The following is a 15,775-nucleotide window of genomic DNA, read 5'->3' as shown; positions in this document are numbered from 1 at the left end:
AGTGCATGTGTGAGAGAGTCTGGATCCCTGCTCAGCCCTGAGCAATATAGAGAGCATCCACCCATCACAGCAGCCCCTAGTTCTTCTTATGATTACAGTCAGAAAAAGAGAAAATGGCACCATATTACTGCAAATGTCTTCCAATTATAAATGGATATGCACAGCAATATTTGCATCTACATCTCATTTGTGAGGGGGTGTTTGGATCTTGAGTTTTGGGTGAGACCCATCTTTAGAGTTATATGTGCTTAGTTTGGTAATGTCAAGATGAAGACTATAGAGCCTATATAGCTGTGGATAGGCAAGCTGTATTAATTTATTCTTGCATTAAGAACAGAATTGCCCATTTACGTTCTGCTTCCACCTTCATTCTTTTTCACTGATATATGAAGCAGTCAGAATGCAGCTTGATTTTCAGACAACCCCTTGAATTTGCAATTATGGCACCTAGTGTACTTTAATTCAGTCTGTAGGAGAATATTTAATGTGACAAGGAAGTTACTTATATGGGGGGGGGTGCGGAATTGCAATGGCTAGGAACCATTTAAGGTTAAGCCTTAAAACAGAATGCTGTAATGCCATTCACTACAAAATCACTTTTCCAAAATTAACTGCACTTGATCTTCAAATATCTCATGGTTAGATACCACACTGAGTGGTGTCTTAGAAATAAGACTGGATTTTGGATCGATCTCTTAGGGGCTAAGTTGCACAGTAATATTCTCACACCTTCTAACACACCACTCCATAACTTACACACAAAGGTGCCTTCAAGTAATTAGTTATTTTGAGTACTCAACTTGAGATCCCATAAAAAGGGGCAGATCACAAGGCAGGTGCTCAATGCTTTCTAAAAACTGGGTCTCTTTAAAATGTTGCAAGTTGTGCAAACAAAAACAGGGGCATCCAGCCCAAATTACTTCAAGTTTGAACATTTAGACTTAAGAGCTCAATTCCACCTTCCCACAACCCGTTCATCCAATTGTAATTGAGGACAAAATTTAGGAGAGGAAAGCCAAAGTTCCCAAACTGTAAATAGCAATAATACTAAAATAATAACAGGCTGTTATATAGCATATTACAACTAAGCGTTACCTTTAGGGTCACCTAAAACTGAACCAAAGGCACTGATCACCACATCTGTTTTCAAACGGACAATCTGATCCTCATCTTCAATCCAGTGTCCAGCTTCAGCTTGCTCAGTTCTAACAAATTCCATAGCAATAATTCGTCCGCCTTTCACTACAACTTTCCGAGGCGAGAGGAAAGGCAGAAATTCACACTTTTCTTCTTTTGCAAGTTCCATCTGTGGAAAAAGAAAAGTCATACAAAGATTATGATGTCTTCACAGAAAGATTTTGATTCATGAAGTTTGCATATATTCCATATCTAGCAAAAAATATTGCTGTGTAGGGCTACAGTCTATTCTTGATACTTACTCCAAAGTCTCCAATGATATTGAGTGGATCAGCATATCCACCTATGGAGAAGAGTATTAATTTTTCATATTTTCTCCTCTGTTACTCTGGATTTAGACTGGTGTGGTCCCTTTGATGTCAGTGGAATTACCCTATGTAACAAGGTATGTTGGTCTTTTAAAGACAGGTCTAGGTGAGCACAGACTCAGTACTGACTGCAGCCTAGACGTGGGGTAGGCCTGCACTGAATGCTAGGTACAAGTGGTAGTAAATTGAGGGCGTGGGTAGGGTTTTGTCAAAAATAAACTAAATTTTTCTCTGAAAAAATAATTTGACAAAATTTGTCAATGTTCCAAAATATTTTTGAAACAAGGAATTATGGGAAAACACCTCAATTTCTTATAAACAAAAGATTTTGGTTAAAGAAAAATCAGTCTGAAATTTTCCCCACTTTCTTACTTTTTCCATAAATTGTTGGATTATTATCAGAAGGTGCTCAACACTTTCTAAAAATCTGGCCCCGTCCAGTGTCTCAAAGTGTGCAACAGTAGTGTCAGATGCTGAAACATTGTTTTCCTTCTGAAAGTAGGAAAAGTTGAGAAAGAGTAAGAAAATGTGGGAAAACTTAATTTTTATACCACCTTTATACTGTTTAAAATAGTAAACACCTATTTTAAACAGTAAAAGGTATGGAAAATAAGGTCTTCCAACTTCTTTAGTTTCTCCTTCCTGAATTTTTTTTTAAATAATATGTTGTTTTAAAATACTACAAAGAAACAAAATTAGAGCTTTGAAACGAAACACTTGTGTTTCATTTTAAAATGTCAATTTGAAATTAAACACTTTTTTTGCTTAGCAAATTCCTCTGTGTGTAGGGGGGAAATCAATATTTCTCTATTGAAATAATTTTGAAAGGATTTATTTCTAGTGGAAATTTTTGTCAGAAAGAGATCCAATTTTTAGTCAACATCTAATGCAAGGGAAAGGAGAAGATAAAGAGAGACTCCCTTCTCACAGGAATGAAGACTCACAGATCCATATACTTTAAGACCAGAAGGGACCATCCTGATATGACCTCCTGCACATTGTAGGCCTCAGAACCTCACCCACCCACTCCTGCAATAGGCTCATCCTCTGTCCGAATTACTGAAATCCTCAAATCTTGATTTAAAGAGTTCAAGCTACAGAGAACCCATCATTTACTCTAGCTCAAGTCACAAATGACCTAAACTCCCCTATGCTGCAGAGAAAGGGTGACATGGGAGATCAGAACTGCACACAGTACTGCAGATGAGGTCTCACCAGTGCCTTGTACAATGGTAATAACACTTCTCTATCTCTACTGAAAATACTTTGCCAGATGCATCCTTGGATTGCATTAGCCTTTTTTATGGCTGCATCACATTGGCACCTTACAGTAATTCTGTGAGCCACCAATACACCCAGGTCTTTCTCCTCCTCTATCACTTCCATATGGTAAGTCCCAAGCTTATAGATATCATCACCGGGAATTTTTGCTAAGCATATGACCCTGCACTTTGCACAATTAAACTTCATCCCTTTTCTATTATTCCAGTTTTCAAGGTCATCCAAATCTTCTTGTATGCTATTCCAGTGCTTTGTGTCATCAGCGAACTGTATTAACACACACTCACTTTTTGTGTCAAGTTCATAAACAAAAATATTAAATAAGATTGGTCCCAAGACTGATTCCCAAGGAACTCTGCTGGAACCGCCCTCCAGCCTGATAATTCTTTCAGGTTTACCAGCAGTAGTGTCCCCTTTAACCAGTTCCTTACCCATCATCTTTGGATTCTCATATTAATCACCAACTTCTCAAATTTAACTAATAATTTCCCATGTGGAACTGTATCAAATGCTTTACTGAAATCCAGGTAGTTTAGAACTACTGCATTTGCTACGTCTAGAAAATTGATTAGACTAGTCTGGTACAATCTACCTTTTGTAAAACCTTGCTGTATTTTATACCAATTACCATTTACCTTTGTCTTTAATTACTCTCTCTTTCAAAATTTGTTCTAAGACCTTGCATACAATTGAGGCCAATTAATGAGCCTGCAGTTTCCCACATCACTTCCTCCTCCCCCCGCCTTGAATATAGGTACTATATTTCAAATTCTCCACTCAGGATTTGGCCCTACATGATTATATGACAAATAATCTCTTCCATACCTGTGATATTCTACAGCATTTCAGCATCTGGCAGTGTTTGAAATGTCAATAATGGCTGTGCTTGATTAGCAGGGCCGGCTCTAGCCATTTCGCCGCCCTAAGCACGGTGGCCCGCCGCGGGGGGCGCTGTGCCGCTTGCCGGTCCCGCGGTTCCGGTGGATCTCCCGCAGACGTGGCTGCAGAGGGTCCGCTGGTCCCACAGCTCTGGTGGGCCTCCTGCAGGCAAGCCTACGGATGCTCCACTGGAGCTGCGGGACCAGCGGACCTCCCACAGGCACGTCTGCAGGTCCACCAGAGCCGCCTGCCGCCCTCCCGGCGACTGGCAGAACGCCCCCCGCAGCGTGCTGCCCCAAGCACGTGCTTGGCGTGCTGGGGCTTGGAGCCGGCCCTTTTGATTAGGGGCAATTTTTACTTTATTAATTTCCAATCTGTAGTATGATTTAGTTAATAGGTATAATTACAGACTAAGAATGACAACTTTAAAAAATACAAAGATTTGCACATACACTCACAAAGATCATGGGAGTCTGAATACTGATGAACTGAAAAACAGATCAGTACATGAATTACATTTTATATCAATAAGCTTTCTTTTTCTCTCTTTTTTTTTTAAAAGAACGCCCCACTCCAATTTGAGTGTTTGCTTTTGGCAAGGAAAACAGAAGTAAATTATGCACATTGAGAAATTACATAATGTAACTATGAAGTCTCCAAAGATGTACACTTTCTCTTAAAAAGACAGGACCATTTTCACATAAATTCCATGACTGAGGTACATTACATGTCTCATAAGTATAAATTATGCAAAAGTATGTGTCACATAAATTATAACCAAATAAGGCCACCAAAATCTAATAATTAAAGACAAATGAAAATGGTCTCATAATAAAAAATGTTTATCAAAATCAAGTTAAGCATAGAAATATATGCTGAATGCCATCGCTCACCAGCCTTTGATAGGCATAAAAACCAAAGAATCTTAACTAACCTTTTTACATGTCTTTATACCTTCTTCGTCTGGATCACTGCAATTCATTAAGTGTGTTCCAAATTGCATCTTTTTGGGGAAATCAGATTCCTGAAAAGTCACCAGTAATACTAGAATGGCCCATAATGATTCAGGTATGCCTCATCATTTGATAGCTGGGCTGCATATGTGTGTTTAAACATTTCTACATATTTTAGAGTTTATAAAAAAAAGACCAAAATTTGCCCTCAGATACGCAAGCACTACTTTCATTGACTTCACGGAGAATTGCACAAGCATAACTGAGGGCATAATTTGACACAGGCACAACATAAAATGAGCCTCAGACTTTGAATAAATATTTACAAATTTCAATTTCATTTTGATGAATTAAACCTTATGTAACAGTGTTTTAAGTGCTTTGCACAAGTTGGGCCTCTATAAATAACAATGATAATCAGTGTTCCATCTCATAAAATCAGTCTTGTTACTACTACAAAAACATTCTGATTGTTCAGTTTTACCTCCTCAGGGACAGCCCTGATATTAGTGAATCCCTTTCTGAAGGCCACAAATACACGGCGAGCTCCACAGCGTAAAGCAGATGTTGCACAATCAAAAGCAGTGTCTCCTGCTCCAAGTACAATTACAGTTCCCTGTATCAATGGCAATGGAGAGTGACAGGCACACATTCCTGAATGATGAAAAGAAAACCCCATTTTCAAGTAGAGAACCATTTCTGCATGACAACTCAAAAGACACTTGTACTCAAAGCAGTGTAAAATTGCATCTTGCAGTTTCCAAGCATGGAGTGTCACTATCAAATTATTCTGCTTCATTGAAAGACAGTTTTATCCCCACTTTTAAGATATGCTCATATACGTAATTTCATAGCCAGTACCTTTAGCAGCAATGCCTGCCTATCACGGAGGGTTATAAACTAGAATACATTTTTAAGAATGTAGGCTCTGTCATACTAGATTCAATCAATTTGAGGTCATCATTCAAAAATTAAATTTTGACTACTTTCATCAGATTCATTATTCTCCTAAGTAAAAACCATTTTTATAGTTTATAAAGAGTGGCACTTTGTATTTTTCTAACAGCTTTTGACTTATTTATTGCCCCATCTGATAATTTAATAATATTGGTCTCAGCCACATAAATTAAGTAACTTTTATAAAAGACTCTGAATATATCCTGATTATGGCATGGTTCTCATAAGCCATTCCCTATGGCAGCTGAACATGATGCAGTAAGATTATTATTCTTACAATAATTTCTAGGGGACCTTGTTCTGAACTAAGTGCTTAATCTATATTGGTTTTCTACAGACTTTATTTGCAAAAAGAAACAGAGAGAATTCGGACTTTCTAAGTGTTCATTATCCAGCGTGCTCTATTTGATAATTCACTTATAAGAGATTCTTAAGTAAAACTAAAATGCATGTGCTCCATATATTGGATTGCACTTTAGCATCAATTTAAATGTAACTAACTGCTGATTAGACAAATTACAGTAATTTAAAAAAATTATAGCATAAATAATATAAAGCTATAATCTCAATGAGTTGGTGATAGTTTCATTCAGAAGAGTTTGTGTTGACCATATAATCATTGCTCTGTAAGTCTTAACTTTGTGCTATAACAGTTGTGAATTTTCACAGCAAGCGTGCAGAAGCACAAATATCAATTTCTTTCAAGAAAATAATACTTTAAATTTAAATTCACAGAAGAAGAACAAAGATATCCTGATCCCCAAAACCCTCTCCACTTGGAAAAGGTACCAATGACTGCAAGGCTCGGTCATTTTTTCCATGTGCCTATGGCATGGGGCTTTGATTACTTTACTATATCTACTTCTGTCTATAATAATTTATCTCCAAAATGAATTCAATCCGATGAAAGGTGGTAGATTGACAGCAATGGAAAATGAACTCCTTTATTTTATCAAAGAACAAGCACAATATGGGAGATGACAGTGCAAGGCATGCCTATGACACCATTCCAACAGAAATACCTAGAAATACCACTTCAAATGAGCAAGAAGTTTAGGCACAATGCCATTCAGATCTTGGTTTCTCTCCCAGATAAGGCCTCAATCCTGCAAATGACTCCATATGGGTGCAGAGATCTGCCCACACTTAATGACTTGTAGGATTGGGGCCTAAAATTAATGGGGATACTCACATGTATAAATCTTTGTAGATATTTGTATTTCACACACATTTATTTTAATGTGGAGGCCTATTTCTTGGAACCAATTTGAGGGAATATAAACTCACAAGCAATGGAGCTGAAAATTGAAAGAGTTTAGGTGGAGTGTTGCAAATAGGGAGAAATATATATATCGTGGGGGAGTCTAATCACTGGAGAATTGTCATCTAAGAAGAAAAAATATTGTGTTAGATGACTAAATATTATTTTCAAATTCTGGGTTTTAAATAGCATGACGTGCTTACAGCCTCGGACCAGAAAAAGCAATGTATATAAAACAGATACATTAATAAATGTAGGATTCCAAATACCTACAGAGTATTGATGAAAGTATTTTTATAGTGATCTGCAAGATTCGTGTTTCCTCAAAATTCATACTTAGTCTTTTCAGAATAAATCAAATAAAATTAATTTTATCTTCTAGCAAATACAATATGCTTCTTCAGTGAGAGATAGCATTTTCAATGAACTTGCATCCCGATCTTGCAAACATGTATGTATGTGAGTAACTAAGTATACATGTCATCCCACTGAGTTCTGTATTGTATTTTAGAATATAAATCTGGGTATTTTATAACTGTTTCAAGGTAGTGGTTTTTATTTTATATGGTTTTATTTTTATTAAATGAACAAATGCTTTATAGCTTTACAGTTCTTCATCACATCTATTTTAAACCAAGTCTCTCTCAGCAATTCCTTTCCTCCCAGCCCTGCATATTTTTCTTTCTACATTTATTTTCAGCTTAAGAAAATGGATAAAAGTAACCTATTTAACATAGCAGATGAAGATGGAATAGAGAAGGGATAAATCTTTATTTCTGCAACACTTCCACTTTGTACTAAAAAGGGTTAACATAAAATTTCACTTTTAAAAGCAGAAAACAAAGTTCCTGCAACAGACCATTTGTGCAAGCTGTTTGTGGGAAACTGTATAAGAACATAAGAGCGGCTACACTGGGTCAGACCAAAGGGCCATCTAGCCCAGTATCCTGTCCTCTGACAGTAGCCAATGGTAGGTACCCCAAAGGGAATGAACAGAGAAGTTATCATTAAGTGATCTATCCCCTGTCACTTCAAGCAAACAGAGGCTCGGGACACCATTCCTGCCCATCTTGGCTAATAGCCATTGATGGACCTATCTAGCTCTCTTTTGAACCTCATTATACTATTGGCCTTCACAACCCTGCTGGCAAGGAGTTCCAGCAGTTGACAGTCCATTTCATGAAAAAAAAACAAAACCACACTTTTCTGTGTTTGTTTTAAACCTGCTACCTATTAATTTCATTTGGTGACACCTAGTTCTTGAATTATGAGGAGGAGTAAATAACTCTTCCTTATTCACTCTCTCTATACCACTCATGATTTTATAGACTTCTATCATATTCCCCCTTAGTCAACTCTTTTCCAAGCTGAAAAGTCCTAGTCTTATTAATCTCTCCTCATACGGAAGCCGTTCCATACCTCTAATCATTTTTATTTCCCTTTTCTGAACCTTTTCCAATTCTGATATATCTTTTCTGAGATGAGGTGACCACATCCGCATGCAGAATTCAAGGTGTGGGCGTACCATGGATTTATATAGAGGCAATATGGTATTTTCTGTCTTCTTATCTATCCCTTTCTTGATGAGTCCCAACATTCTGTTTGCTTTCTTGACTGCCACTGCACATTGAATGGATGATTTCAGAGAACTATCTACAATGGCTCCCAGGTCTCTTTCTTGAGTGGTAACAGCTAATTTAGACCCCATCACTGTATATGTATAGTTAGGATTATGTTTTCCAGTGTGCATTACTTTGCATTTATCAACATTAAATTTCATCTGCCATTTTGTTGCCCAGGCACCCAGTTTTGCCAGATTCTTTTGTAGCTGTTCCCAGTCTGCCTGAGACTTAACTATCTTGAGTAGTTTTGTATCGTCTGCAAATTTTGCCACCTCACTGTTTACCCCTTTTTCCAGTACAGATCCCTGGGGGACACCATTATTTACATCTTTCCATTCTGAAAACGGACCTTTTATTCCTACCCTTTGTTTCTTATCTTTTACCAGTTACCAATCTATGAGAGAACCTTTCCTCTTATCCCATGACTACTTATTTTGCTTACGAACCTTTGGTGACGGACCTTGCCAAATGCTTTCTGAAAATCTAAATACACTATATCCACTGGATTTCCTTTGTCCACATGCTTGTTGACCCCCTCAAAGAATTCTACTAGAGTGGTGAGGCATGATTTCCCATTACAAAACCATGTTGACTATTTCCCCACAAATTATGTTCATCTATGTGTCTGACAACTGTGTTCTTTATGATAGTTTCAAACAATTTGTCTGGTACTGAAGTGAGGCTTATTGGCCTGTAGTTGCCAGGGTCACCTCTGGAGCCCTTTTTAAAAATTCGCGTCACATTAGCTATCCTCCAGTCATTTGGTATAGAAGCTGATTTAAATGATAGGTTACAGAGGACAGTTAGCAGTCCTGCAATTTCACCTTTGATTCCTTCAAAACTCTTTGGCGAATACTGTCAGGTCCTGGAGACTTATTACTGCTGACTTATCAATTTGTTAAGGAAGCAGGCAGCCACATTCAACATCATGTGAACTTTCTGAATGATCTTCAGGTGCAGTTCCACATACAGCACATTGAACTGATCTGTTCTGTAGGTGATTATGGCATAACTACTGCATACAGATTGTACTGTATATTAGCCTGGATAACTGAATATAGAAACAATCATTTGACTAATGAACAGTCATATACTGTAATGCCCAGTCAAGCAATGTGATTTTATTTTTCAAGAGGACAATTCTTAACGTTTAAAAAGGCATAACACTACCCATAACCTATCTAGACTAATGTTTCTCAAGTTTTCAAGCTGGCAACCCTTTATTTAACCTCAAAAGTTTTCATGACCACCTTACATTTACTAGAAAAGTGCATACAATGTATCAGTGATAATCATGATAAGCCTATGTAATTTATCCAAATATAATTTGACGTTAATATTTATAATTTAGTATATAATTATAGTAATTTATTATCTCTCTCCCTTGCTCCTCTCTAAATTTATTTCATTTTCTTTGTTGTAGAATTGTAATCAAATTTTCAAAGACTTGCAGCCTCCCTGGTTGTCTTTTATCATCCCTAAGAGGGCTGCGACACAACAATCTAAACCATACATCCTTCTGCATCTACACATGCGCTTTTATTGGATATACCACTGTACAAGTGTCTGTTTACTATGGAACTCCACTAAGTACTAATATAATTGCTAACCATCTACTGAACATGTTTTAAACAATACATTATATATACACATACCTGGTTTACTTGCCATTGCTACCAGTGGTAGAAAGTCTTTAGAAGTGTAGAAACCTTGATCCATTCTTAATCCTTGGAATATGCCATCTTTGTTTGGCTCTGGTAAACCTAATACATATAATTGTAAGTAGATCATTTAGAAAACTTCAAAGATTAAAAAATAAGAGTTAAGCAGGACAAACTGTCTTAAAAACCACCAAAATACCAACAGTTTTACCAAACCAGGGGCCTTAGCAAAGCACCTTGCATATGAAAATAACACCACGATGCTAACCAGTCAGTCTAATCAATTAGGAAGGGGCATAAGTACCAGAATTTCATATCTGCCCGGAGCACATTTGTAATGTCATCATCAGTGGATGTTCTTGATTTTTTTTTCAGGAACCTGCAAGTTCTTATTGGTCTTTATTTATTTATGGCTATTAATAACATAGTTGTACAGCAACAGTATGTGATAAGGTAAAGAGACTTCACAATTAAACCAAAAGATTGCAAAGGATGTCTTTCCATTTCTGTGCAGCTGGGTAGCAGAGAAAATGGATTAGATGACATGGGAATTAGGAAGTTATTTTTCATCCAAATTGAATGAAATAACATGACATTTTCAACAAAAGTCTGGACTTTTATATCTAAACAGGAAACAAATTAACAAAATACTCTCCAATACATTAACTTTTAAAATCATTAGATAATTGAGGCATGTAATTGTCAAATACTTAGTAATTATATAGTATAAAAAATTCAAACAAAACATTTTTTCATTGGAAAGTACTGACTCATAAAAACTGAAACCGTTCATGGGGAAAAGTTGATTTTGATCAATTTCCCAATTTGAAAAAAGAACTGGGGGGCGGCGGGGGGTGGGGGAGGAGGGAAATGGGAGTTGCCTCTGCCTCTTCACTGTTCATGCCTTTTTCCAAATCATTTATGAATATGCTGAATAGCACTGGTCCCAGTACAGATTCTTGGGGGACCCTGCTCTTTACCTCTCTCCACTAAGAAAACTGACAATTTAGTCCTATCCTTTGTTTCCTATTTTTTAATCAGTTACTGATCTATGAGAGGACCTCTCATGACTCCTTACTTTGCTTAAGAGCCTTTGTTGAGGGGCCTTGTCAAATGTTTACTGAAAGTCCAAGTTGCAACATTACTCAGGGTGCAATCTGGACTGGTGAACAGTTGTTAGTACCTTGTATAATGGTACTAACAACCGTCCTGTCTGGGAATACCTTGTCTGATGCATCCTAGGACTGCATCAGCCCTTTTCATGGCCATATCACATCTGTGATCAAACAATACATTCAGGTCTTTCTCCTCCTCTGTCGCTTCCAACTGCCAAGTCCCCAGCTTAGAGCTTGTTGTTAGTCCCAAAATGCGTGACCTTTCACTTTGCACTATTAAATTTCATCCCATTTCTATTATTCCAGTTTACATCATCCAGATCTTCTTGTATGATATTCCAGCCCTCCTCTGTATTGATTATACCTCCTTTCTTTGTGTCATCCACAAATTTTATTAGCGCACACTCACTTTTTGTGAGACGGTCAGTAATAAAAATGTTAAATAAGATTGGTCCCAAGACCAATCCCCGAGGACCTCCAGTAATAACCTCCCTCCAGCCATTATATGACTCACTGTAGTCTCCCTTTAACTAGTTCCTTATCCATCTTTCAATTCTCATATTAATATGGGGTGCCTTTTACACTGCTTTGCTGTGAGAGCAACCACTCCTGGCCTGGCTCACAGACAGCCTCTAACACGTAAACTACTCTGATCTGAAGTATATCAGTGCTTCTAGCCACCCAATCCTAAATTATATTACAGAGTGACACCAGCAAATTCCCAGTTCCAGACTTGTCCCCGGAAATGTGTGTTATGTACTATCCAGTACCCTCCTCGACAACACAAGCTCACAGAAAGTCAGTCATTTCATTAATAGAAAATGATATGCACAAACCTTATTATTGCAAACGAAGTTTCTCAAACACTTCAATGCAAGCGCACACTGGTTTAGATAAAACAAAAGTTTATTAGCTACAGAAAGATGGATTTTAAGTGATTAAGATTAATGAGGCACAAAAGTCAGAATTAGTTACAAAGAAATACAAGGTAAAATGCTAACTAATACCTAATTTAACAAGCTAAGTGAGCTGAAAGCAAAAGGTTTCTCTCAGCATATGCTAGCCGCAGTCTTGCTAGATTACTTCAGCCAAGAACCACTCCCCCAGTTCAATGATGGTTCCTTTGTCTTTCAAATGTTGATGCCATGAGTAGAGATGAGAGGAGAGAGGTAATTTGGGGCCTCTGTTCCTAATTTTTTTTTATTACTTTTCCTCCTCTTTGAGGATCCTCTCCACCTGGGGTTCAGGTGACAGCCAGTTTGTTCCTTTGCCAAGATGTAAATTACTCACTCATACCCTTCTTTCTGCCAAAGAATGGCCACTTAATCAAATGACAGTCCATTTGACTTTGTTGACACTTGGCTGAGTCATCAGTTTGCCTTTTGTCTCCCAGGAACTGATTTGTGCTGCTTCCCCAGATTTGGAATATGCCTTAATATCATACAATATAATCTTTTAATTTTACAAACAAGGTTGCCACACATTTTATCAGGACAATAATGGTCAGCAAACTATGAATTTTCAAACGATACCTCTCAAGGTATACTTTGTACATAATTTATCATAGTCTTGTAAAAGTGGTCAACATAGGGGTACAGTCTGTCACATAAGTACATTATGTCCACTATATCATCGTTGTTCACATGTTTCTTGACATTCTCAGAGAACTCTAACAGATTGGTGAGGCATGATTTCCCTTTACAAAAGCAGTGTTGACTCTACCCCAAGATTGTGATCATTTGAGTTTCTATTCATTCTGTTCTTAACTATAGTTTCAAACAATTTGACTGGTACTGGAGATGGGGTTTAATGGCCTGTAATTGCCAGAATCACCTCTGGATCCTTTTTTAAAAATCGGAGTTAAAATAGCTATCCTCCAGTCATCTGGTACAGGGGATGATTTAAGTGATAGGTAACACACCACAATTCGTGGTTCTGTAATTTTGTATCCAAGTTCCTTCAGATTTAGTCCTGGTGACTTATTACTGTTTAACTTATCACTTTGTTCCAAAACCTCCTTTACTCATACCTCAATCTGGGACAGTTCATCAGATGTCACCTAAAAAGAATGGTTGAAGTGTGGAAACCTCCCTCACATCCTCTGCAGTGAAGACCGATGCAAAGAATTCCTTTTGTTTCTCTGCAACAGCCTTGTCTTCCTTTAGTGCTCCTTTAGCACCTCAGTCATCCAGTGGGCCCCACTATTGTTTGGCAGGCTTCTTGCTTCCAATGTACTTACAAAAACTTTTGCTCTTAGTTTGTGTGTCTTTTGCTAGTTGCTCTTCAATTTCTTTTTTGGCAAGATTCATGATTTTTGAACACTTGTAGCTGGGAATACTACATGTCTATAGCTAGATGCTGAGAAAAATCAGGTAAGAAAATACTTGTGCAAATTCAAGGTATAGCAGATTACAACCCTTGAAAATCATACTTCCTCTGAAAGTAAGAACATTTGCTAATGAACAATGAATAAGGGATAGGCGGAGGTGCTGCCAGTTAATTGGTGTGTATTTATTAAGAGTATGTAAAATATGAATATGAAATAGTCCAAAAATTGTACGGATCGTGATTGCTCTGTTTCTCCCCTGCTATCCATATGTTGTTTTATCATTCTAAAATGGGTACCACAATAAGCAGCCCTACAGCACTGCACTGTCCTCTAACTCTCAGTGCTTAAGTCCCTGCCCAAAAGACTGAGGAGAGAGTTGAGAGAGAGATTTGAGCCCCTGCTGCTACTGGGTTTTACACTACCAGAGGTGACATTCCAACCTCAATCTGTGTGCAAAACTCATTGACATTAGCATGAGTTCCAGTATGAATTAAAGGTAATATGTGGCCCTAAACTCCCTCCCCCCGACCTTCAAAAATGAAAACAATATTCTCCCCAAACCAAAAGAACTTTCATTCCTTTGAACCTGTACAGTCTCTCTCTGTAACTGAGCTTGATTCTACTCCTATTAAAGTCAGTGACATAACTCCCACTAATCTTAAGAGGCTCAGAATCAGGCCAAGAGTCTCATGCTAATGGGCCAGATTCATTGCTGGTACAATACCACTGAAACCAATGGAACTGGATAAGGATGAATTTGGTCCAAGATCTTTTATGCTGACTACAGTGATAACAAAATAGAATACTACGGATTTACTGCTTAGAATTCATTTTATTGTTATTTGCATAAGATGCATTTTCTTTTCACAGACAAATCTAAGAAAACCACATTTATACTATTTACATTTGAAGGAAATGCTAAGGGATTTCCCCTCACATGCTCATATATGTCTGGCACAGTTACAAGCCCTTTCCTATGTTTTCACACTGCCTTTCCACGTAGCTCCCATTCGTAAGGGGAAGGAAAAGATGGGGCTTTGGAGAGCAGGGAGTTGGGGTTTTGCAAAACCATAAATGTCATTAAACTTTTATTCCCGTACCTGGGCCTTTAAAAACTTACCCTCCACTCTCTCCCTCCATCTCACTCGTTTTGTGTGGCCCAGGGACTGCCACTGTCAGCATGGGCTGAGAAAAACACAGATACAGGGGCATAGTGATGGCTCGTTAATACTCTGTTATAGATTCCACTAAATGTGTTATAATGGTTCATGTGATTTCAATAAAATCATTGATGTGCAGCTGTATCTTGCTCAAGGACCAGGCTGAGGTGGCGTGAGGGTAGATGTGGTGAGGGGGCCGGCTTCAGGCATGTATTACTAGAGCCAGATGGGGGTGTGGGGGTGCATCCTAACTTACCAACCTCAGATTCCAGTTCCTGCCACAGCTTGGGATCCTTCTAAAATGACTCCTCGGGGTGGGGAGGGGGGGAGATTTCTGAACCAGGTCTGCCAGGTAGAGGTATTGAGTAACATGCTCTTCTTCCTCCGGGTCTCTCCTGGCTTCCTCTAAACTCCCTGTTGCCTCCCTGACCCTCAGCTATGTCCTGTCATATGATGAGACTGGTAGGGTTGAGGAGGTGTGTGTGTCTGAATTCAGGTTCAGTACTCGTGGCCCTGGAGAGCACCCAGTCCAGGTAAGATCATATGCTAGATCCCCACCAGGAGTGGATGAGTCCTTCACTCTCTAGTACAGGTGCCTGGGGTGCTTCATGTGCTCCCAGCACTAGGATGGAGTCTGGTGAATGTCTGTCTCCTATAGCCCTCTGTGAAATATCTGGGTACAGGAGACTGCTTCTGCTGGTATGGACAAAGTCAGGAGAACAGCTTACTCTGACCATGCACTGATTAGCACCCAGATGTGCTCCAGAGACAAGGCAGCAGATCTTTAAGCATAGTCCATGATTGCTGAGCTGATCAATATAGTTCAAGGGAGAACTAAAAGTGCTCAGCACTGGTTACCAGTACTGCTGGGAATGGAAGATCAGAGATCTTTGGGTAAAGGACAGGCAACAAAGGGATCAATGCATTGTGGAACTGAGGCTGGAAGACTATTGATATGCATGACCTGGTACACGCCGCTTGCTGCCATCCACACTGCACTGGGTTCAAGGCAGAGGCATGTATGTACCCACACCCCTCAAGGATGCTAGCTT

At 38.5% G+C, this 15,775-nt stretch overlaps 1 protein-coding gene across 2 annotated transcripts in view; it reads right to left on the bottom strand.

The window, feature by feature from the left end:
• The window catches only part of DPYD (dihydropyrimidine dehydrogenase), a 627,421-nt gene that overhangs the window by 277,705 nt on the left and 333,941 nt on the right, over positions 1-15,775 (bottom strand). For both annotated transcript variants that reach the window (XM_030572745.1, XM_030572746.1), the window contains 3 exons: positions 10,114-10,221; positions 5,103-5,272; positions 1,096-1,306 (listed from right to left, as the gene is read on the bottom strand). In XM_030572745.1, coding sequence (XP_030428605.1) covers positions 1,096-1,306; positions 5,103-5,272; positions 10,114-10,221 — 489 coding nt within the window. The remainder of the gene's footprint in view (positions 1-1,095; positions 1,307-5,102; positions 5,273-10,113; positions 10,222-15,775) is intronic.

This window comes from Gopherus evgoodei, chromosome 8 (genome assembly GCF_007399415.2).
Source record: "Gopherus evgoodei ecotype Sinaloan lineage chromosome 8, rGopEvg1_v1.p, whole genome shotgun sequence".
Lineage (NCBI taxonomy): Eukaryota > Metazoa > Chordata > Testudines > Testudinidae > Gopherus > Gopherus evgoodei.
The sequence above is the reverse complement of the archived record's forward strand: the minus strand, read 5'-3'. Positions and strand labels throughout refer to the sequence as shown.